Source organism: Panthera onca, chromosome C2 (assembly GCF_046562875.1).
Source record: "Panthera onca isolate mPanOnc1 chromosome C2, mPanOnc1 haplotype 2, whole genome shotgun sequence".
NCBI classification, from domain to species: domain Eukaryota; kingdom Metazoa; phylum Chordata; class Mammalia; order Carnivora; family Felidae; genus Panthera; species Panthera onca.
The window spans coordinates 59,587,646-59,611,029 of NC_138347.1; the positions used below are offsets into that span (position 1 = coordinate 59,587,646).

General features: G+C 47.4%; 1 protein-coding gene across 9 annotated transcripts in view; it reads left to right on the top strand.

Moving 5' to 3' along the window:
- BOC (BOC cell adhesion associated, oncogene regulated) overlaps window positions 1-23,384 on the top strand; it is a 73,058-nt gene that overhangs the window by 32,439 nt on the left and 17,235 nt on the right. For 8 of the 9 annotated variants that reach the window (XM_060639998.3, XM_060639999.3, XM_060639992.3 and 5 more), the window contains 3 exons: window positions 4,785-4,960; window positions 5,646-5,924; window positions 22,001-22,147. In XM_060639998.3, coding sequence (XP_060495981.3) covers window positions 4,876-4,960; window positions 5,646-5,924; window positions 22,001-22,147 — 511 coding nt within the window. In that variant the 5' untranslated portion in view covers window positions 4,785-4,875. Of the gene's footprint in view, window positions 1-4,784; window positions 4,961-5,645; window positions 5,925-22,000; window positions 22,148-23,384 lie in introns of those variants that run through there. The other variant, XM_060640001.3, reaches the window with a different exon arrangement.

Sequence of the window (23,384 nt, forward strand, 5' to 3'; positions counted from 1 at the left end):
GTTGGGAGGCAGTACTGGAACAGTAGAGAAAGCCTGGGACTAGCAGTCCGAAGGCCTGACTTAGAGTCCTAAATCTCTCTTAAGTAGCTGAGAGACCTTCTGCAAATCACTTAGCCTCTCTGCCCCTTGCTTTTCTCATTTATAATACTCCATACCCATAGGTGTTATTCTAAGCTATTATTTCATTTTCTCTGAGGTCCCTCCTAATTAAAAATTTTTCTTTTTAATTAGGTCTGTGGGTAAAAGTACAACTTTTTAAGTAAAAATGACCTTTCTTAAACCGTTCTCCTAAGTCTATTTAAACTTACATCTTCAGCCCTCTGAGAATTAGAATCACTTGTTTCCCTGAGATTTCCCCGATGCTACTCCTCTGAGCAGGAGCACACCCTCTTTTTGAGGCAGGGGGGTGGCTGCCAGCACTCACCCCTTTCCACTCTTTGCTCTCCCCCATTGGCAGTTGGGAGCATCTCTTATGAGCAAAACTTCTCCCTGTCTTCAAAGACCTTTGGGAAAAGTGAATCTTACTCTACAGAATTGGGAATTTGCAAAAAAAAAAAAAAAAAAAAAAAAAAAAAAATAATAATAATAATAATTTCAGGTCAGAAATATTTCTTTTTTTCCGGGGCGCCTGGGTGGCTCAGTCAGTTAAGCATCTGACTTCAGCTCAGGTCTGATCTCCACGGTTTGTGAGTTCGAGCCCCGCGTCAGGCTCTGTGCTGACAGCTCAGAGCCTGGAGCCTGCTTCAGATTCTGTCTCCCTCTCTCTCTGCCCCTCCTCAGCTTGCACTCTGTCTCTCTCTCCCTCAAAATAAACATTAAACAATTAAAAAAAAAATGTTTATTTTTTCATGTAGCTAGCTCCCCTGAACGAAACTTTGTCATGTCTTGTTCTTGTCACTGAAAGAATGTTTTGTTTTTGTTTTTTAGAAATAGGTCCCTCTATGGTATCTGTTAGATCACATGCTCTTCTCTTTAGCTCATCTTGGTTATTGGCCATAGGATATCCAATGGGTGGGTTTTGTCTTTAAGACCAGGAAGGCTTCCCTTCCTTTCCGAGAGAGAGCTGCAGTGCCCTGGGGGATCAAGGATGAGCTGTGGCCTCCCGTTCCTCTGTCTCACTTGTGCTCCAGCCAGTCCTCTTGGGAGAAGGTGGAGCTGGCTGCCTCCTGCTTTTGATCGATTCTCAGTTGTTTGTAATTTTCTCACAAAATAAATACTCCGAGGCTATAATTTCTCATTGGTCTCAACCCCAGAAGTATATTCTGTTGTTGTTGTTTTTGGAAAGTTTAAAAACGTCTGCTTGGTGGAGATTGTTTCAGTGGGAACATGTATGTCAGCAGTTAAATTTCTAAGATACCTTTTCTTCTTCTTGTCCAAATAACGCTTAAAACTAGCAAGTACCTAAGCCGCAGTCAGGAATTCTTGTCAATAATTTATTTTCCCTTTCCTCAGCTTCTGATTTCTCCCCCCTTTTCTGAGAAAATGCATAGAAAATGAGAAGGATCTAGATGCAGTTTGCATTGCCAAAAAAAATAACAGGCCTTACTGTTGCCTTCAACCAACTTTGAAATTGTACCTTGTTCATTTCACAGTGGGACAGAGTTACACTGCAATTAGGTATTCCAAATAAGCCTTAGTTGCCTTTTATCTTTATCGTCACCACAAAATTCTCAGAAACTTAGGTCTCTGGAATTATCTTTCTAGACCAAGCTCACTAGGTAACTTGGTCCAGGAAGCAACTCAATTTTCCTAGCTGCTAAATATATGCATCACAGCTGTAGTGATCCCCTGCTTCCCTATTTTTGTCAGAGTTCTGCTTTTTGTGAATGAGGCTCCGTGTGACCTGCTTTGGGGTCATTAAGTGGTATCTGCTCACAACTCCGTAGTGGGGATTAATGAGTTAACTAACTCCTTTCTCCCTCTTTAGATACCTGCTTCCTCTCACTCTCTCCTGCTCCCCAAATCCATTCTTTTCTCCTGGTTGCTTATAAAAGCAGGATGGTGGCCGGCAGCAAAAGTGGGGTCTGTTTCCATTTTGAATCCTATAAATTACCAAGGGTGAAGAAGTAACAGTAATTGTTTGGCTGGTCCTCATTAAGCAGGAGGGGGTCTGGGCTGAATTTCCTCCGTAAAACCTTTGTCGACTTTACAACCCAAACACCTCTGGAGCCCCCCCTCCCTGTGCTCAGATAAGAAACAGCCCCCCTGTCCTCTTTGTCTGCTTGTCTTCTCTTTGCCCTTTATTGCTTTATATTCATATTCTTCGTCCTTGCCTCCTCCTTCCTTCTTTCCCCTCCTTCCTTTCTTGGGGCAGAGATGGAACAGGTGTGAACAATCTTCTTAAGGAGTTGAGGAAGCTGGAACACATCAAGACCAAGTTCCCTACAGTCCTCTAACTGGTAATTCATGCAGTGTTCTAGATAAATGTTACTTCATTGGGGAAAAGTAGAGAATTAAAACAAGTAGCTGGAAAATTCAGAGGACACCAAAAGCTTGCGTTTTGATACTAGTTTATGAATCTATTAATGTAAATTTCCTCTAGAAATCACTGTTAAAATCCCTCCCCATTCTACAGCACACCTTCTCCAACTCTGTCTGCTAAGCACCCACCAGGTGCAGAGCACAGATAGAAAAAATGTGAAAAGGCTCCTCTTGTGGGTTAAAAGTACAGAGCTTTGAAAAGAGCTCAGCCTGGGTTTCATTCCCAGTCTCTGGTTCTGGGACCTTGGGCAAGTTACTGAGCTTCTGGAGCTCAGCTGCCTCACCTGTAAAATGGAGGATAACAATCCTCACCTTGTAGAGTTTGTATGAAGATTGAAAGAAGACTTGTGCAAAGAGCTTAGCAAGACTCCCTCCCACATTGCTGCCGCCCCAGCCACACTCCCCCTTTGCTGCTTTTTCCCTAATTGCACTTTGCTGATAACATGACTTATTGGGTTGTCTGAGAACGAGTAAAAGTTCTCTCTACATCATGAGGAGATTATTGTAACTTGACAGGAAAAACGTGAAAAGCTTCCTCAAAAATTTTCTTTCAAACCTCCAGAAAAGGCCCCCTTGTCCTTTCCAGGGCAGTGGAGGAGTCTTGGGGGTCCTTTGTTGTCCAAGACATGAAGCAAAGGGAGGGATTAAGAATCCAGGGAAAAGGACTCTGCCTTGGAAAACATTCTGAACGTGAGTGTGGGGCTAGGGCCCAGATCTGGTTTGGAGGGGTGCTTGTTGGACAGAGCAAATGTGACCCTCTTAACTTAGCCAGGTAAAAAAAAAAAAAACAAAGGAGCCTAGAGAAGGGAAAAGTTGAGGCAAATCCCAAGCACTTCCTGGCACAGAGCAAGAGTCTTGAAGGCCAGCTTTCCATCTGCCTGTTGGGAATGATGGGGTTGGAGGGCTGAAGACGGGCTCTTACAGCAGACTATACAGGTGCCCAGAATTCCGGAGACTGGTAAGCACAATATTTCTCTCTGTTGGGCAGCTTAGCTACTTCCCTTCACTTTTCAGTGGTGACTATAGGCCTTTGATGGGGTCCCTGGTTAGGTAAACGGGTCCAAGAGAGTGGACAGTTTGAATATAGGTCACCCTCCTGGAAATCTACCATTTGTATTGGCACATGTGCATGGTTCAGGAAGATGCATCCACTGTCTAGATCACTGACATGTTACCTTTGATGTTATCTGAAGTTCGTTCTAATGCCTCCCTACCTAATAAGGATGTTGGCCTTGTTGGCCTAATGTTCTGTAAGTACGACAGTTCTGTAAGTACCACGACAATAGACGCAAATCTTGATTTAAGTCATGACAGAGGTATGTGTTACAATGTACACTTGCCTGCATATGACTTTGGTGAATCTTTTAAGGACCATAGCTTAAGGAAGGAGGCATGAGGAATTACTGCTGTGGAAGATGCAGAGTCAAAGCTCCAGGCAGGCAGTAAGAGGGCGGCTGAGAGCGGAGACGTGCCATCCAGTAGCTGGAGGTACAGTGTAGCGTAGAGCCTCAAAGTAACGTTGTTCCAGGGGTGGGGATGCATCACGGACAATGGTTAAGAGTACAAATTTTGTAGAGATGGAAAACACTAGGATTCTAGCACCCAGGGGCAAGAGAAGGCGAGGGGCCTTGGTGATGTGTGACTTCTGTCTGTGTTTGTGTTTGGGGGGTAGAGGTTACACACAAGCTGAGGAGGGTAGGCTGATCCCAGGAATCGGGAGAGTTGATAGGAAAATAGGTGAAGAGCCAGGGGTGAATCAAAACAGGAGATCTTCCTGGAATCTCTGAGACTTCAGGATTCATTAGTAACATCCCCTACAGGAGGGGTTTGGCATGCATGACGGTGTTGTCTACAGGTCTCGTACCAGCGGAATGGCATGCCGTGTGGCCGTGGACATCTGGCTTTCTGCAAGCAAATGGTAAAGATCACGTCATCCTTTCCAGCATGTGTGTGAGGCGCTCACTGCCTGGAGCCCTGAACGTGGCTGCCGAGCCCAGCCCCTCTAGTCCTGGGCTCCCCTGCCCTTGTTGCTGCTGGTATGCTGGGCAAGGCTTTAGCTGTTGTACCACAATAAAATCCCCTTCTAGCTCAAGGGGTCTACTTAAAAGAAGCTTCTTTTAGATGAGAAGTGACATGACCGTGTTCCTTGGTCTTCCAGCAGCTGGTCAGGTCAACATTCTGAATGTTGCCAGCACGTGTGATGGAGGCAGGGGGCAAGGGCACAAAGTCAGGCGCTGTGGCTATCACAGTGGCATCCCGAGCATCGTCACTCACCGCAGCCATTTCTCTCTTTCTCACGACAGAGTGGTGCAGGGGATTGTAGTAGCCATCTGAGTGACTCCAGTGGCTTATGGGACGTTGGCTTGGACCCCTTGTGACACCGTGCTGCATGGGATGATGACGACCCGGAGAGAAAAAAGGCCTGCGGTCACCCTCGCCTGCCTCCTCTTAGCCACAGCAGGCTGCTTCGCTGACTTGAGTGAGTGCTTTCCTTCCCTTTCTCAGCCTGCCCGTCTCAAAGAACATTTGCCCCTCGTGTCAAGTAGAAATACTACACATTCAGTAGCAACCGTTTAAAAAGGCCTGCCCTTTCCTGGATTTCGAAGAACACTTCATTCCCACTGGCCTCCAGGGACACACTCAGGAATACAAGATGACAAATCATCTTGGCAAGACCGTATCAGTTATATTTTAGTATCATCATCATTTCGAATATATACCAGAGGAGAATGAATACTAACAACTGCCTTTTATTGAGGACGTACATGAGGTTATGGCAGGCAGTTCACGTGCATTAGTTGTGAGCTTCACGACAACCCTGTGAAGCAAGTATTACTAGCCCCGTTTTGTAGGCAAGAAATGGAGACACAAAAAGGCAAAAGTGACCTGGCTCAGAAGCAGTGGCGCTGGGATGGGGGCCCGGGTCCGTCCAACCCTAGAGCCTAAGCTCTTGCCTCTACATCATGCTGCCACTCCAGTCTGCCTTTGAGAACGAGCACAGGTTGGAGAACGGACCAAGGACAGTAGAGTTCTTCAGAGAAAGACCAACCCCTCTGGGTTGCTCAGTTCTGAAAGGCTGCCTGGGGGCTGTGCTTCTAAAAAGGTCATGTTATTGGTTTCGTGAAGGTTGTCCGTTCACTTCTGCGTCCCCGTTCTTCCTCCAGACCAGGTCCCCCAGGTCACTGTCCAGCCCTCTTCCACCGTCCAGAAGCTGGGAGGAACTGTGATCCTGGGCTGCGTGGTGGAGCCCCCGTGGATGAATGCCACCTGGCGCCTGAACGGGAAGGAGCTGAATGGCTCGGATGATGCTCTGGGCATCCTCATCACCCGCGGGACGCTGGTCGTCACTGCCCTCAACAACCACACGGTGGGACGGTACCAGTGTGTGGCCCGCATGCCTGCAGGAGCCGTGGCCAGCGTGCCAGCCACTGTGACACTAGCCAGTGAGTACTGTTCCTTTGTCCTTCTGCCACGGTGCCCTCTTTCTAACTGTCTCCCGTTCTCGCTCTCTCCCCCAGGCCCTTCACACCCCATGTCATTTGTCTTCATATAAAAGGAGGCCTTACAGGGGCGCCTGGTTGGCTCGGTCGGTTAAGCGTCCGACTTCACTCAGGTCATGATCTCACGGTCCGTGAGTTCGAGCCCCGCGTCGGGCTCTGTGCTGACCGCTCAGAGCCTGGAGCCTGTTTCAGATTCTGTGTCTCCCTCTCTCTCTGACCCTCCCCTGTTCATGCTCTGTCTCTCTCTGTCTCAAAAATAAATAAACGTTAAAAAAAAATTTTTTTTTAAAAAAAAAGGAGGCCTTACAATTTGACATTTCAAATCAGAGAGTGGTAGCTGCCTAGCAGTCCCCGATGGTGGGGGACCACTGTGCCCTGGGGACGCTGTTTTCTCTGAGTAGGGACACTGTTGCAGAGGGTGTCTAGAAAGAGGGGAACTCAGCATGGTTGAACTGTGTGTGTGGGCCCCAGAAATGGGCCACACTATGTGGCCGTGCCTTTCTACGTGGTTATCTGTGGGTGCTTGTGCCAGCTGCCCCTTCATCCCCCACACTCCATCCTCATGGTGGTTACTGTCAGAGCACTTACACGGCCATGTGTGGGTCTGAGCAGAGCTGCCCGTCCCACACCGAGCCTCCTGTTTCAGGGGCAGACATGGTCCACATGCCTGGGATACAAATAGTAGAGCACAACAAAAAGGAAACTGTGTGACAAAGAGTAAAACGAACAGAAAAGAGGATGAGATTGGGGATGGTTTGGTCCAAGGGGGATGCCGGGAGAAGGCTTTATGCTCCTCTTAATATGTAATTACCACTTGGGAATATTATGGTACCCAGGTGCAAAGCACACATTACCTGGTTTTCTACCCATTGTATACATATGAGAGACCAGACTTATCTGACGAAATAAACTTCAGAAGGCTGCAGGGCAGCCCCAACATCCGTTCTTAATGTGGAGTCTGTAGCCAGGATATATTAAGAATGACCTCTTCTTTCCTGGAGCCTGAAGTACGGGGAATAGGGAGCCTTGTTGAGACTTTAGTGGTATTTGTATTAGAATGTTGAGATGTCCAGAGCTTGTTTGCTCATGACCTAGCAGTGTCCCCTTACTCCTGACAGCCTTGCTTTGGACTTCCATGTCACCATCATTGTCACCCTCCTGAGTATGTTAGGAGTCATGCCAAAGCAGCAAACTTGGGAAATGCTTCGCTCCTTAAAGTTTGGTTGGGGTCCCTGGGGGTATGTGAGGCCTGAGGCCTGGGAGGAAAGTGGGAGGAGATGGTGAAGCAGAAAAGCAGGGGATAAAAGACCCCGCCCTGGTTCCCAGGTCCCTGGAGGGACTTCACTCCAAGAGAGAACAGAACAGAGACACCCCGCAGGCAATATTCATGTTCTTTTGGAAAGCATCAGGCAGCCCCACCCTTTTCCCCCCGGAGAAAGGAGAGGGCAGGGAGGGTTCCTCATCTGTCTCCCCAGGGGACTGGGAGGAGCCTGACTGCATCTTAGAGCCTCCCCACACAGTGAGAGCCATTTGCTGTGGTGGCAGAAGGAACACCTATTGAATGTGAGCTCTAAGTCTCTGGGAAGCAGGGTAGCATACTCTGCATGCTCCGGGAAAGAGGCAGACCCTCACTGTGCTTGTGGGGTGCAAGGAAGGTGCTGGCTGATGTAGGTGAGGAGGGTAGTGGACAGGGAGGGGTTATCTCATCCTATAAGAAGGGCTGAGGTCAGAGCTACACTTCTTCTATCATATCCTCTTTCATGTTTTTAAATTGTAATGAAAACTGCATTACAGAAAGTACAGAATTCATAGGAGATACCATTTCCCCTCACCCCACCGTCATCACACAACCATTACCATTTTGGAGTGTGCACTTCCAGTCTTTGTCCATACCAATACTTGCTTTTTTACTGAAGTATATAATTGACATACAATATTAGTTTCAGGTGTATAGCATACGTTGTGTACATTGTGAAGTGATCACCGCAATGAGTCTCGTTACCATCTGTCACCATACAATGTCACTGTTTACTGATTGTATTCCCTGTGCTATACATTATTATCTCCATGGCCTATTTTATAACCTGGAAGCTTGTACCTCTTGATCTCCTTCACCCATTTTCTCATCCCCACCCCCGCCGACCCCAAACCTCCCCACTCTGGCAACCAGCACTCTCTTCTCTGTATCCATGAGTCTGGGTTTTGTTTTGTTTATTTTTTAGATGCTACCTGTGAGTGAAATCATGGGGTATTTGTCTCTGACTTACTCAATTAGCATAATGGCATGCCCGTACCTTCACACTATTTTAATGATACTAGTGAATATACAGTTTCTATCCTTATTCTCTCCCCCTTGACATTGTGTGATCAGCATTTTTCCGTTGGCCGTATGACCATATTTACTTGTTCTTTTGTATTGAGTATAAAATGCATCCAGTAAAGTACACAGAGTGCACTAATAAGTGAATAGCCTGATGCATTTTTCATATGTATACAACTATGTGGCCATCACTCTAGAAGGTTTGTCCATGCCCTTCGCTAGTTAACCTGCCCCCCTACCTTAAACCCCCATGGGAGCAGGTTCATAGTTACTGATGGCCCTAGAACATCCCCTGAGGGACTCTGTCATATGTACTGAGCACTTTTTCTATTGGTGTGCAATTAGGTCGCTTCCACTGGTTTCTTATTACAAGTAAGATGTGCCTTTTAGCAGTGTTCACGCCTTTAAAGGATAATCTTGCTCATCTACAATATTGCTCATCTGCAAATGGTCAGCACGTGTCTGTGGAGACTCAGGAAACTCCATAACCATTCATTCGGCCTAATTAGGAGCCAGCCTGAACCTTTTATTTGGAGGAAGGGATAGTTGGAGAGTTGAAGATTTATGGTGGATCCCTCCTTCTGCTTCAAGGTGTATCTGTGTGAGGAGAGACCATTTTTAGCCTTTATTTGTAAAACATTCCTGGCCACTTCTTTCTCTGGTGCTCGAAGGGATCTGCGGTTGGCAGTGAGGACAAAGGGGAGGGTTTGGTTGCAACCCAGAAGGCACAGTGAGAGAAGAGGAGGCTTGTGCAGAAGCCCAGAGAGTCTTGCTTGAAAGCCAAGAGCTGTTGGCTCGTCATTGAGACATGAATCAGAAGTGACATGTTTGGGGCTGACCAGAGGGCCCGAGAAGCGCTGGAGATGGAGAGAGCGGGCTTCGAGGGGCCGCATCCCGGAGAACAGGGAGTCAGTGGGTTGGAACTGCAGCCTCCCGGGCTTGGAGGAGGCAGCGGGAAGGCGGGAGCGGCGGCAGAATGGGGTGCTGTCTTTGGGTTCGTGCCATGGGGGATTTGGCCCAGACCCGGCAGTTAGATTAAGTTTCCGAAAGCACATTCCTGAGCAGAATGGGGGCTGTGTTTTGCTGGTTGGCTGATGGAGGGCGGCCGAGCGGCGAAGGGATTACCAAGGCCTGGTCTGCATTTAGAGGGAAGGCCAGGCAGTGGCGTGCCCCTGCACACGCACACACACCCGCCCACACTGGCCACTTAAGGCTTCCTTTTCCTCTGGCCTCTTTTGCATGCGTTCAGATGTCCATCCTGAGACAAAGCACTTGCTGTTCGGCCTACCTAGCAAGATGTCGCCTCCCCTGTCTTAGTGAACTCCTAGATCGCTGAGACCTCTCCGTATTGGGGGCTAGGATCTGGCTTGAGGATTCAGGGGTGGGGAAGAGGCCCCCCGGCAGACCTTTTCCTGGTACACATCTCTTTTACTTAGATGCTGGAGGCTGGGGGTACTCTTGGACTTCACCCCTGGCTGTTGACCTGAGGCTTCTGGTCTTCAGGTAAAATGGAACCCACACGGGTAAATACCATCTTCATTCCATGTGGCGGTGTCCATCCCACTCCTCTGCACAGAACTTGTTTTCCTATTGAACCTAGACTTTGCGGTAGACTTCGCTCTTGCCGCTGATGCCTCACCTCAGACCACCTTGTCTAATTCTTGAATTTTGAAATACTTTTCACTTTGATCTCCTTTCTTCCTTTCTCCTTTTTTATAAGCTTTACGCCAGGAGGTCAGCCACACTACGTGGCTCAAGTGTTCCCACTCTGCACCTGAACCAACAGCAGACCTTGCCAGGGAACACCGTATTCCTTTTTTCTGTATTCTGATTCAGCCTTAGAATTGTTCTCAACACAGCCTGGCAAGGAGTCACAATTCATCAGAGCTGGCATACAGTGTGAAAGCTCTTTTCTATCCCTTACCTCTAATAATTCAACTAAACTCCTACATAATTCTTCATTTTTAACGTTCTCCCATTTTTTTATCCTTTAATTCTGCCAATTATCCTATCACCCCTAGGTCCCCTTCATTGTGGGAAATACAACAGGTGGTCACTGGGTAGTAATCCTATAGCTGGAAACTTGAGTCCTCAAGCTAATGTGGAGTCTTAAGCTGATGCTGGTTTAATTGAGACCGGATCTGTAACCCCTCTATAAGGCCTTTAAGCACTAAGACCCAGGCATGTACCTGAATTATCCTCTCTCTGCCCTCAGATCTTAGAAGGTGAGTCTGCTGACAGGAAAGGAAGGAGCTCCCCTTAGGCAGCTGTCTCTATGACTGGCTCTGAGGAATGCTCAGAAGGTGACAGGGCCCTTTGTCACCATAATTTAACCCGTGAATAAAATGAAGAGACAAACTAATATGGCGGGTGGGAGGAGAAGAAAGTTAAAAAAAAACAAACCCTGGGTTAAGTTTTAACTCTGCCCCTAGAAGTCGGTGTGACTTTGGGCAAGTCACTAAATCACTTAGATTACCACAACTATGAAGTGAGCACAGTGATAGTTACAGCATCCGTCTCCTGAGTTTTCCTGTTTTTTGTTTTTGGTTTTTTTTTTTTTTTTTTAAGGATTGGATGATATGCTAGTAATATGTTGAAACATTTTATAAATTCTGGGCTTTCCTCATTCACCCCTTAGGTTGGTGAACTTTTGTGGAGTGCCCTCCTGCAGGAGGCTCTGGGGCCTGTGGCCAGCCATGTGCTGCCCAGCTCCATTCTGGGAACAGTCTTCAGAAGACCAAGTCCAGGGAATGGCAAAGCCTTCACTCCTACCAGACCCAAGACAAAGGGCTAGCTTGTTGGGAAGAGAGAACTAACTACCCCACCTCCTGCGAATTTCTCAGCTCTTTGTATACACATGCTCTCCAACCCAGATTCCTACCTCCTAGCTGCCTTGGAGAATAGCCATGGTGTCCCTACACTGCGTGCTGTCCCCGTAGCCCACAGAGCTACTCCATTTCTGCTTCTGCTGGCTCACCACTGCTTGTTCTTCTAACCAGGTACTCGCTGGTTTGTGCTGGCAGGCTGGGCTGACCCTGGCCCTCGGGACAGTGATTCCACAAACAGAAAGCTGTGTTTCCTTTTGTTCAGCTTCCCCCACCTCTGATTCCCATCAGACACTTCCTTAAGGTCTTCTAGGCTCGGACCCTGAACTGGAATAGGCCATAAAGGACCACTGTGGACATGTCTTTATTACAGTATTTCTAGGGGTGCCTGGGTGGCTCTTTCAGTTGTGTCCGATTCTTGATTTCAACTCCGGTTGTGATCTCATGGTTCGCAAGTTTGAGCCCCTCATTGGGCTCTGTACTGACAGTATAGAGTCTGCTTGGGATTCTCACTCTCCTTCTCCCTCTCTCTCTGCCCCTCCCCACCTCAAATATTAAAAAAAAAAAAAAAAAAAAAAAAAAAAAAAAAACATAAATAGAATACCTCTAGCTTCCTTTATCCCTGGTTTGGTCAGGCTCTCCAGAGAAGCTGAACCAGTTACACATACAGGCATATTTTGGAGATAATTCGAGTTTAGTTCCAGACTACTCACAAGAAAGTGAGTCAAATTAACTTTTTGGTCTCCTGGTGCTTATAAAAGTTATATTTATACTATATTGTAGTCCATTAAGTGTGCAATAGCATTATGACTTAAAAAAGTACATACCTTAATTTAAAAATACTTCATTGTTAAAAACACTAGCCATCAACTGAGCTTTCAGTGAGTTGTAATCACTGATCACAGATCACCATAACAAACATAATAATGATGACAGGATTTGAAATATTGTGAGAATTAATAAAATGTGACACAGAAAATGAGCAAATGCTATTGGAAAATGGCACTGATAGATTTGCTCTATGTAGGCTTGCCAAAAAACTTCAAGTTGTAAAAAACAAACAAAAACCCCAGTATCCACAAAGTGCAATAAAATGAGGCATGCCTGCCTAGATATATGGAGAAGGAAATAAAAGGAAAAATAGATTTATTTTACAGAATTGCTTCACATGATTGTGGAGGCTGTTAAGTCCAAAATTCACAGGGCAAGCCAGCAGTCTGGAGGTGAGGAAGTCCCACTGGAGAACAGCACTCATTCTCCAGCACTGAGTTTAGTGTGGGGGTGTTTTGGAGATTGGTGTCCTGAGAATTGGGGAGTGTTCAGAATTCCAGCTGAGTACCGTAAGACCTAACCCTTGCCTTTGAGGAGCTCTTAACCTAATGGAGAAGATTGACTGCAGTAACATGGTAGCCACAAAGCAAGTCAAACCCATGAGTTACCTGACAGAGATATAAACAGATTTTACTGGGAGCTCAGGCTAACCGTGATTCATCTCCATTTCAGGGAATTGAGGAAGGCTTGGGAGTTGAGCCTTCAAGAATGTGTGTGGGACAACCTTCCTCATTTTTTGAGTTCTCTCCTACCTTTCTCAGACCTACAACTGAATTTAACTCTTAGCATCGTGTACTTGGATTTAAGCCCAGTGTATTTTCTGGGATGGTGCAGACACTTCCATGGCGACTTTAATTTCCAGAGTGAGGTAATTCCGTGGGGAGTTCAGTCAAATCCTGAAAGTAGCTACTAAGTGATTGTCTCTCTCTTGCTACCCCATCTGATTCCCCCGTAACTCCTCCCATTTCTCACCGTTTCTCTTTTCCCTTTGGGAATGTATGTTTTGTGATTAAGAAAGGAAACTTCAGGGCATTTTCTCCAATGCCATTCCTCTCCGCCAGTCTGCTTCAGCCAGCTGGTGAGTCCTTGACAAAACAAGAAGGAACCATTCGCTCCAAGTTGGAAAAACATTTGTTGTTAGCTTAGGCATCTTGGGGAATCCTGTGCAAGCCCTTTGCTTTGCAGTGAAGGGGCGGTGGCAGGAAGAAGAGCTGGGGAGGGAAAGGAAACACAGGTGGCCTCCTGAGCTGGTCCAGGAGGGGGAGGGAGTCTGCCGCTGAAAGCTGGGCTGGCGGTACTGGCAGGCTGAGTGGAAGAGACTGAGGCAGCTCTATGGTGGGGAATACACCGTTGGAAAGGGAGAATGAGCCTAAGGGTGAAATTCAGCTGCTTTATACTGTAAGGTTTGTTTTGCTTTGCCAGTTGGACAAGAAAATTATTGACAGCTTCAACCCAAAAGGAGCTAAGCAGGAATATCTAAATAGGAAATAACTAAGGAATACCTTACAGTATTAAACCGAAGTCCTATTAACCTTTTCTGTTTTGTACTGGATATAGGCGGTATCCGATATTCTAAATATCAGAAGAATTTTCTGATATTCTAAAGAAATCTCTAAATGACATTGGCAACACTAATCCCATCAGGCCTGGTATAAGTACTGAGACAAACATGTGATGTGAGCTCAGCCCAGTGCATCATGGTAGTAACTGTCTACCCCAAATAGCCAGGGTTCCAATTCTCTATTTAGCAATGGTCAGAATTTACCAAAAGAAGATATCAAGTCCACGGTGCGTCTTATACCGAGGGCACGCTTAGAACTCCTACCCTTTCCCCTCCTCAGCCTGTTCTTTGCCCATACAGCCACATGCTTAAGTAAAATCTTAGGTCCACCTTCTAATCTAAGAGAGAAGGGGAGGACCTCCAGTTTGTTGAGCAGGTACTACCTATAAATTCAATGAGCCAGAACAGACTTTGAGAAGCCTTTTGTACAGGAAGGCGAGGGAAGCATTGATTAGCTCACTTGAAATCCCTGGAGCCCTCTAAGGAACATGATGCAAGATGATTTAAAAAAAAAATAAAAAATCAAGACAGCAGATGAATCCCTTGGCTCCCCCTTTTTTGAGTGTGGGAAAATTTAGGAATTTCTACTTTGGCCCTTTTTTTTAGACTTTCAACCCTTCCTGGAATCTGGTAATAACCCTGAGAACAGTACAACCCCTGCAGGTGGGTCAGTGTTCCCATCTAAGATAAAGGACTATCACTGAATAGTGAGAAAAAAAAATGTAGGCAAAGGGGAAAAAAAGCTAGCTGAGGCAAAACCAGCGTTTTGGGGGGTGAGGGAGAATCATGTTTAATGTTGAATGACTGTGTTCCTTTACTTAACAACCTATGAAGACTCCAGGAATTACGGAATAGGACTCGGGCTGTGGCATAGCCCATAAGCCCAGCCCGTCTCTCGGCCTCCCCTCTGGACCCACCAGACTCTGCCATTTCCTCATCTCATCTTGCACTTTCCCCTTATTTTGGGAATGGTGCCCCATCTACCTGCAACACCGTCCTCTCTACTCCCTTTCCCAGAGTATCGCTGTCTCCCTTGGGTTAACAAATTCCTTCTCAGTTTTTCAGATGCGAATATCTTCTCTAGGGATCTTTTCTTGACACCCTCAACTTCCCAAGTATGGAGTGGGGTCTCCTCTTCCCAGCTTCCTTACCATCCTGTCTTTACTTCTGTAGCCCTCTCATTTGCCTGGAGGGCAGAGACTTTGTCATTTATCTCTGTGACCACAGGGCCTGGCACAGAGTAGGCCTCTAGGGAATGTCTAGAAAGAGGAAGACTCCTAGATAATACATGTTTGAAGTCCAGAAGGCCAAGAAGGGCATGCAAAAGGTGAACAAAGATTTCTTCACCAAATCCTGACATATTAAAAGGCTTAAAAAAAAAAATGAAGTAAGAACTCTGGGTATAAACAGGTTGAAGACACAAGTAGATTCAGGGAGGGCTCAGAAAAATTGATGGATGTCAGAAGTCTAAAGGGCTGTTTACAAGGAATTGAGATGTTTGGAGGAACCTCTGGAAACTTTGAAGGGAGATACCAGTGAATGTGGCTCCACGTCCTATGAGACACTTCATGGGACACTCTCCGAGGTAGTGGGTGGTTGGCATCAGTAGCCACCACTGCTTGTAGGAATATGTAATTTCCAGGTGTGTGGGCAGAAAAAGTAGCACCACTGTGGGCCCCAGTGGCCTTAGGGCAGCACCCCTGCCTCTCCGACCCAGAGTTCTGTATGTGAGGACCATGCTGAAGTGCTCATCTCCATTCTTCCCCAGTGCCTTGGCCTCCCGTTTTCTCTCCCCTCCCTCTTCCTGTGCAGGCTGCCAGCCTGCCAGACGCTCTGTCAGGATCCAGTTCTGGCTCTCATGATCCAGACCACCAGGATTCACATTAATTTTCCCATTGCTAAGTTTATAGTTTATATTTCGTTGATCAGAGAAATATGTATGATGTGGGTTACTGGCAACTAAATCTTTTTTTTTCCCTTCTCTTTCTCTTAAGTGTGTTTTTTCAAACCATTTCATTCCTTCATTTGGTCCAAAAGAAACTCCCAAGTTCTGCTAACCAGCCCTACCTCAGTGCAGAACTGAAGTCAGATAAATGAGATGGTCTACAGACATCTCCGTGCATCTGGCTGCCAGACTCGGTGGAGACGTGGCTCCCATCCTTGCCTTGTCTTCAAGGATTAATCACATCTCCCATTTTCTTATTTCTTTTGTAAAGAAGATTTTTAATGACTCGAGCCAAGAAATTCCTGAAACATTAGGCCAGTTTATTGCACATCGTTTTAATGACATTGCCAACTAGGTCCTTTTTATTTTCCCTTCTCTCTGTCCCACTCCTCCCTTTATATCCTCTCTCCTCTCTTGCCCACCTCCAGTCTTGATTTTGATCCTCTGCCCTCATTCTCGTGGCTCTTTCATCTCTTCTCTGCCCTCAGCTTTCTCCCACTGCTCAAATCTGAGTGCAAACTCCACCTCAACTCAAGGGGAAAGAAAGAAACACAAGATTGAACAACTAGTGTATTTGGCATCTGCCAAGGCCTTTTTAGACACCCGTGGAGACTGTTTTTATTTAAATAAGGGAGGGCATATGCCTTGCTTTCATCAGAGAGTGTGTTTGAGAAATTTCATGTCATGTTTCCATGGCTCTCAGGAGAGAGGTTTGCAGCCAAAATTATTTGTGCAATTGGACAGGCAGGAAAAAATCCTAATGAAAGGAAATCTATTCATCCACTTGCGCAGCCTGCGGAGGGAGGACGAGTACTCCCTCTGTCAATTCCCTTTGCCCTTTCTAAGTTGCTCGGGAGCTCAAGGCCACCTGACCTAGGTTGGGATGCTCGTGGAGGTGGTAGGGACTAAGCCTGCCGACCCGACTCTTGCAAGCTATCGTACCCTGCTTTGCGTGTTGTTTTGACCTGTCTCATCTATCAAAGTACAGGTCTCAGGTTAGGAACTGCATTTTTGTCTTCATGATATCTTCTGCAGTGCAGGGCTTACTAGACAATTCTGTAGCTCCTGGCTGAATGAATAAATCAGTGATGCCTGGAGGGCATGGTGTGTGTCAAATGCCTACTATCGAGTAGGCTGATTTTGCCCAGCCTTGTGGGCTATATTTGGGTTTGGCTTCAGCCGTCTGTGTGACAGGGCTACGTGCTGGCAAAAGGCTTAGTCACTACCCAGAACGCGTGGCTTCTGAGACACTTGCCCATCCCGCAGTAAACCCCATCCTTTCCGGGCGCCGGGCTTTCTGGCCTAATGGAAGCCCAGCTCTGCTCCAGGCTTCCTCTGTTTCTGTAGTTGGTTGCCATGGTTTCCCACCTGCAGAGCGCTTGATTTCAGAGGGCTCATCTCGGGGCCATGCCAAGGCATGGGTCCTCAGGTGAGTTGGAGGATGAGAGTAGTGTTGTGATTCTCTGCCCATCAGTGAAGCAGTATGGGGCATGGGAGCGCCCCTGCACTGCCAGAGCCCACATAGGAAGGCGACGCCTAGGACCCTGCACCTTCTCAAACTCTGCCCCCAAGTCCATCCTGCAGAGAGGTGAGCCACAGGTTCTGCCAGAGAAAGCTCTTTGTTTTACTTCCTTTGAAACTTTGCCATCTTTCAAAAACCAATCGAGATGCAGAGAAGGGCCGGGTCAGCATGAGGGGTGCGATATTAGGGCAAAATCTTTCTATGCTTCGTAACATCAGCCATAGGCACAACAAGCCACCGCAGGGCCAGTTGAGGCCTGGAGGCCACAAGAGTTAGGCAGTAGAATCATCAGCCCGGAAACTTGCCACTGGCCAAGAGGCTACTAAGCTGTCCTGGCAGCATTGCCAAGAGAGCCCAATATGACACCCCCAGAATCTGGTGGGTCCTGTCCAAACCTGAGCAGTCAAGTACATGCTTATCCTATGCAGGGGGAAAGGACAGGACTGACTCTACATAAGAATGCCTGGATGGGTAGAAGATGACTTTTTTAAATAAATATTCCGCAGAGTTCACAGAGATGGGGATGTCGGTGACCCCCTGTGGCTTCCAGACAAAGGCGCTGTCTTGCCTGACTTCTTAACTGTGACTTGCAGCCTAAGAGAGATCTCAGGGAGAGGAGGCCCAGATGAGGAAATGCCTTGAAGATCCTTACGGATTACACCAGAGGCATTCTGCTGTGATGCAATGCACCCTCTAACTGGATGTGTAAACTGTATAAAAATCGGGAGGATGAGCCTACAATTAAGATTTGACAGTTTTGTGTCATGGGAATTCATGAACATAACCCAAATATTGTAATTTAATTCATAGTTCTGCTGAGCCAAAGGAAGGATCCAAGCTAGAAGGTGATAAGAAGTTCAAATGGACTTAACATAAAACCTGTCTATTTGTAGATAGATAGGTTTCTAAAAGTTCTTGTTTTCCTCCCCATTTTCCCTTGGCTCAGAAGGTAAGTGCCTGATGTACCCTGTAAATGTGAAGAGGAAACACTGAGCCTATCACATGACTTATGTCTGAACAAAGCCCTGTAATCTGTGTACCTAAGAGCCCTATGGAAGTAATGTATCAGAAGATACATCTTCCATTAAGAAACTGAGGGCTTAGAAAAGAGGGAACTAGACAGGGTTCTGTATGGAGCCTAAACTATTTTGGGCTTTCTTAGCACAAAATTCTGTGAGAAGGAAATTCTATAAATCCAGAGATGGCCCTAAAGACCAGGGCTTCTGTTGAGAGCTGAGGAACAAGAGTTGGGCTTATTGGCATTTGATTAGTGCAGACAAGTTAATAAAATAGCCGAAAGAATACACAAAGAGGATGCACAAGAGGGGTCTGGGGGAAGGTAAGAGGATTAAAGCTGCAAAAACATTCCTCTAATGGATTTCTCAAACACACCAGTCAACAGGCAAGGGCAGGTGTCCTGTCAAACCATTTCCCCATGAAACCCGATCCATCATTCTGCAGTGAGGCCTGTTAACCCCATTTGAAACTCAAGGGCCTGCCCCCCCCCCCCCAGCCCCGTCCCAGTGAGGTGCCCTGAGCAGCCCCGGGGACTGGCCAGGAAACCGGCTTTGCAGACAAAGGAGCCTGGGAACAGACTGGTTTCCTTCACTTGCAGCCAACCAGATCTCTGCATCTGCCTCATCTGGTGGCTGCTTAGGCCATTACTGATCATGATGTCTCCACACCACCCCCGCCCCTACCCCCAGTCTCCTTCCTGCCTAAAAACACTAGAGAAGGGTGCTCTGATTTTCACATCCATCATCACTTTGTTACTCTGCCTTTGATCCCTTAGTGAAACTCAACTTTACTCCAGCAGCCAAATTGGATGTGTTTGTCTAGTGAAGCAGCAGCTCTAAGGCTTAAGCTTGGGAGGAACAAGGAGGGGACAGGGCCAAGGACCTAACTACTCCTTATTTCTTTTGAAGCCAGGAAGACTGGTCTGCCAGTAGGCCCTTGTGGGGAGCTGGATGCCCAGCTGGGGTGTCCTCGGTCCTGCCCACATGAGCTGTTGTGCACATGTTGGCATCGGAACAGAGGGGCTGTCTGGCCACATGGCTGACCGGTGCCCAGCTTTGCGCCTTCCCCACCGCACGGCCTTCTGTCTCCGACTTAGCAATTGTCACAGGGTGCAGAAGGAGCCAAGAGGGACTGAGGGAGGGGGTGGGGGTGCGTATGTTTTCTAGTATTGGGTCAGTGAGGTGGGTGCACGGAGGAGGACGTGAGCTGTGCCTGGATAAACTCTCAGTTACAATGGCAAGAGCCTGGGCCATTAGCGTGGAGATGGCATTCTGGTGCCAAACTCCTTTCTTGTAAAATGATCTGTTTAAGTATATTCTTGCTTGAGGCAAATTTCCTTGGAATGAAATAAAGAAGAGGAGGAGGAGGAGGAGGAGGAGGAGGAAAAAAACTCAATCTCTTGGTGGAGTAGTTTTAGATTTACTTTTTGATGACAGAATTTTCCAGATGCCCCTGAGCTGACAGTCGCTCACAGCTCTCTTTGTGGAGATCCTCCTGACTTGGCAGGTACAGCACGCACTGTGCCGAGGAGGATTAAGGCTTTTGCATTGTTTAAGTGCATTGCTTTTGAAAAGCAGTTAGTAATATTTAGCCAGAACACACTGCGCCCAGACCATCCGCCCCTTCCCGTAGTCCGTATCTCCTTCCTCTCCGAGAAAAAAACACATCCGCTGTTTTGGCTGAGAAGCTCAGCCAGGACTGGGTTACATAATTTTGGGGGTCTAATGCAAAATGAAAATGTGGGGTCTTTTGTGCAAACGTTAAGAATTTGAAGATGGTGATGGCAGAGCATTGAGCCAAGTGCTGGCCCCTTCCAGGCTCAGAGCCACATTCAGCTATACAGATGGCAGTCCCATGAAGCAGGCCTGGGGCTCAACCTTTCAAATTGTTCATTCATTTAACGAGGATTTGTAGGGAATTTGCTGTGTCCTGCATACTGTGCAGTGGGGCTTAGGGCTGGGGCGTGGAGTGCAAAATTAATAGGCTGCCCCTTAGGAATTTCCAATTTAGCTGGAGTCAGATATCACATATACAAAATTAAATAATGATGAGAAAATTCTTTAACGGCCCCAAAGGCTCTACACCCACCCAAAAGAAGGAATCCTTGAGTGAGAGCTCCCCTTGACCCATGTGCCTCACTTGAGGCGTTTACTTACCCCAGAAAGTAAAAGGGGGCAGTAGAAATCAATCAGGCAGTCTGCCTTTGCTTTTGTCACCCGCTTGTGAACAGCATGTATTTCCTACTCCACATTCATGAGACCTATGTCACATCTTTTCTGTGACTCTGGAAGTGACCTCTTAAGAAACATTCTATTTTAAAAATAGCCATACTTTGATAAAAGTTTGGCCATAAGTAGAGAAAAGATTTATAGAAAATTTGTTGTGGTAGGACTTTGTCCTTCAGCTTGTAGTATAGGTGAGACACAACTAGGAAATTTGAGTTCATAGGCAACATAAATGGGTATCTGGTACCTGATTTGAGGGCCCCAGTTTCTGAGATAGTCCCTCATTTGGTCATTCAGCATTTACTGAGCATCTAATGAGATCAGGCCCTGCGTAGGTTTAGACTTGGCCCCTGCCCCTGAAAAGTCCTACTGTTATAATCAGAGGGACAGTGATCCTTTCATAGAAACGAAAGGGCTTTCCTGTCCTGGCACAGCTTGTCTAAGAGCTTCTGGCAAGTTCCATCAGGTGGGAAACCTTCTGACCTCACTACGTGCCTTGATCACTGTGCTCTCCTGTAGTGACAGTAGTTTGTTTTTGGTAACTAACTGCCTTTTCTGTGAGAAACCTGATTCCCACCTGCTCCCGTCACCTTCTTGGGGAAACAACAGGGAAAACAACACAGGCAGGTGGAGTCTTGCAGTGGAGTTGCGGTAAAAGCTCTGCGGGTGTCCGCTCTCAGGAGCTCACAGAATTTGGTATAGACAGCATTCAGAGAGGGTGCCTCCAGGGCTAAGTAGCTCTACGAAGGAGTGTTTGGGTAAATAGTCTCATCTTTCTTATCTTATGTCTTCTCTTCAATTCAGCTGCAGTCCTGATAAAATACATTTGGCACGTGGCTTATGGCACAAGTATCCCGTTTTGTTCAGCAACTTCGGTGATTTGGCTCACACAAAGAGAGTTTTGTTGTGTGAACCGTTAGATTGTTTGGGAAACGTCCTGCTCTTGTTCCAGATGGATCTCCATCCTCTCCCAGTTGAGATTCCAGTCTTCCCACCAAGCCAAGTCAGAAGAGAAGCCACCATGCTGCAGACACTGCAGCCTGGTGTCAGGACCCTCAGCTCTCCCACATTCCACTGCCGTCAGCTACACTGGGGAGATCCCTCTTTGCCTTAGAAAGCCCTTAGAGTGTCCACAGATCCCCCACCCCTAGCCCTGAGGAAGGACCAGCCATGACATGGAGTATAGCTCGTGGGTACCATCAGCCTTCCTGTTATAACCATGGTTGGTAACTAAGCAGAATCTTGGGCCTGTCGCTTTTATTGTGGATGACAAAGAAAAGCCAGGGAACTTGACTGAACTGGAAAAAAAAGAAATCACAATTCTCTTTCATCATTCCCTTCAGTCTCCATTCACTGAGCTGTGCCAGGGCACTTATGCCTTGATCATAACCCATCTCCAGCCAGGTTCAGTAGGGCCAATGGGCTTGGCCAACTTGCCCCCATGTCTCATTGTAACAGAAGAGGCTGGTGAGATATGAGAAGAGGTGAGATATCGCAGGCACCTCCTGATGGAATCCTGTACGTATGTCCCACCCTCCAGCTTATATATACCAAGTTAAACTCCCATGTAGTGATAAAGGCCACACATTCCATCCTCAAACTCTTAGAAAGCTGGAGGAAGGACTTAGACCACTCCCAGAAAGCCCCCAGCAGGTGAGGCTTCTGCAGCTGTTTCTTGTGACTGAAGACACCAAGGCATCAACCTACCCGGAAATGTCACTTTGTTTCTGTCCTCCATCAGTGCCCAATTGGCACCTTTTCTTCTCTCCACAGATCTCCAGGATTTCAAGTTGGATGTGCAGCATGTGATTGAAGTAGATGAGGGGAACACAGCGGTCATTGCCTGCCACCTTCCTGAGAGCCACCCGAAAGCTCAGGTCCGATACAGTGTCAAGCAAGAGTGGCTGGAGGCATCTCGGGGTGAGTGAGCAAGCAGGAGCCCAGAGGCCAAGGCCAGGAGGGAAGCTGACCACCTCCAACTACCGCCTCCCGAACCCCCATCCACATGCCAGCAGTCCCCTCCTCACACCGGTCAGCTGTCTTCTACCTTGCTATTTAGCCCTGTAGGATGCTAGACTTCCAAAATGGAGGTCTTCTGCCCTGTTGCGAGGAATCTCTTCATCCTTTGAGGCTCTGGAAGACGTTGCTGAGCTTCCACCATTTGAACAAGACTGTCGGCACAGTGTTCCTTGCCCCCCAGGCACACACCGAGAGGTCGCCTGATGAACCCAGCCATTGGTGGAGCTGCGGCATTCCCCGGGGGGCGGTGGAGCTCACCCCCCACCCATCAGGGGAATCTCTTTAGTGGGACTTGGGTTTTTCCCTCTCCCCATCTTCTTGGTGATGCGGCTGTCTCAGCTGACCTAGCTCCTGCTCAGGCCACGACATACTGGTCCGGGGGGGCCAAGCTTGGGTCCACAGAGTGCCTGTGAGGAGTAGGGATATCTCCCGAGATGAAGTCAGCTACTTCCCATAGCTGACCCTTCACTCAATGCCAGCTAGACCCTACGTGACTCAACCCACAGCTCAAAATGTATACCTTTTAAAATATCCTATAGAATTCAAACCTTTTCATCAACTTTTTCTGGTTATGAAGGGAAGATATGTTCCTATATTCTTATAAGGAATGTATATATGTTCACTACAGGAAATGTAGAAAACTATTTTTTGGAAGGGTAAAACCCCTGATCCTGCCGCTCAGAAATCACTGGAGAGTGCGAGGAATAGAGCAAAACTCTCCTTTGTCCCCAGCGGACACTTGGCAATAGCCCTCTGGAGGAAGCCTGCCTGTTCCATAGGAGGGGTCGAGGCGTTTTCTCTGTCAGGCATTTGCCTAAGCTGCTCTTACCTGGGGCAGCCCAGTGACAGGCAGGCACCAGGCTTAGTGAACCTGGATTTCAGAGACCCCAGGACCACCATGGCAGACCAGGCCACCAGAAAGCTTAGAGCTGAGGGCCAGTGCTTTGCTTGCCAGGAAGCCGACTGAACACCATCCCCAGCCAGTGGGGTGTCCAGAAGCCGTGAATCTGTCTCCTGTTGAAAGACAGGAAGCCCACCCCCACGGCACCTCTGGACCAGAAGCGGACAAAGTGTAGCAGACCCACGATGCAGAGGGAAGGGTTTCAGTGACATGCGTGGAGAAAGGTGGTGGTTGGGA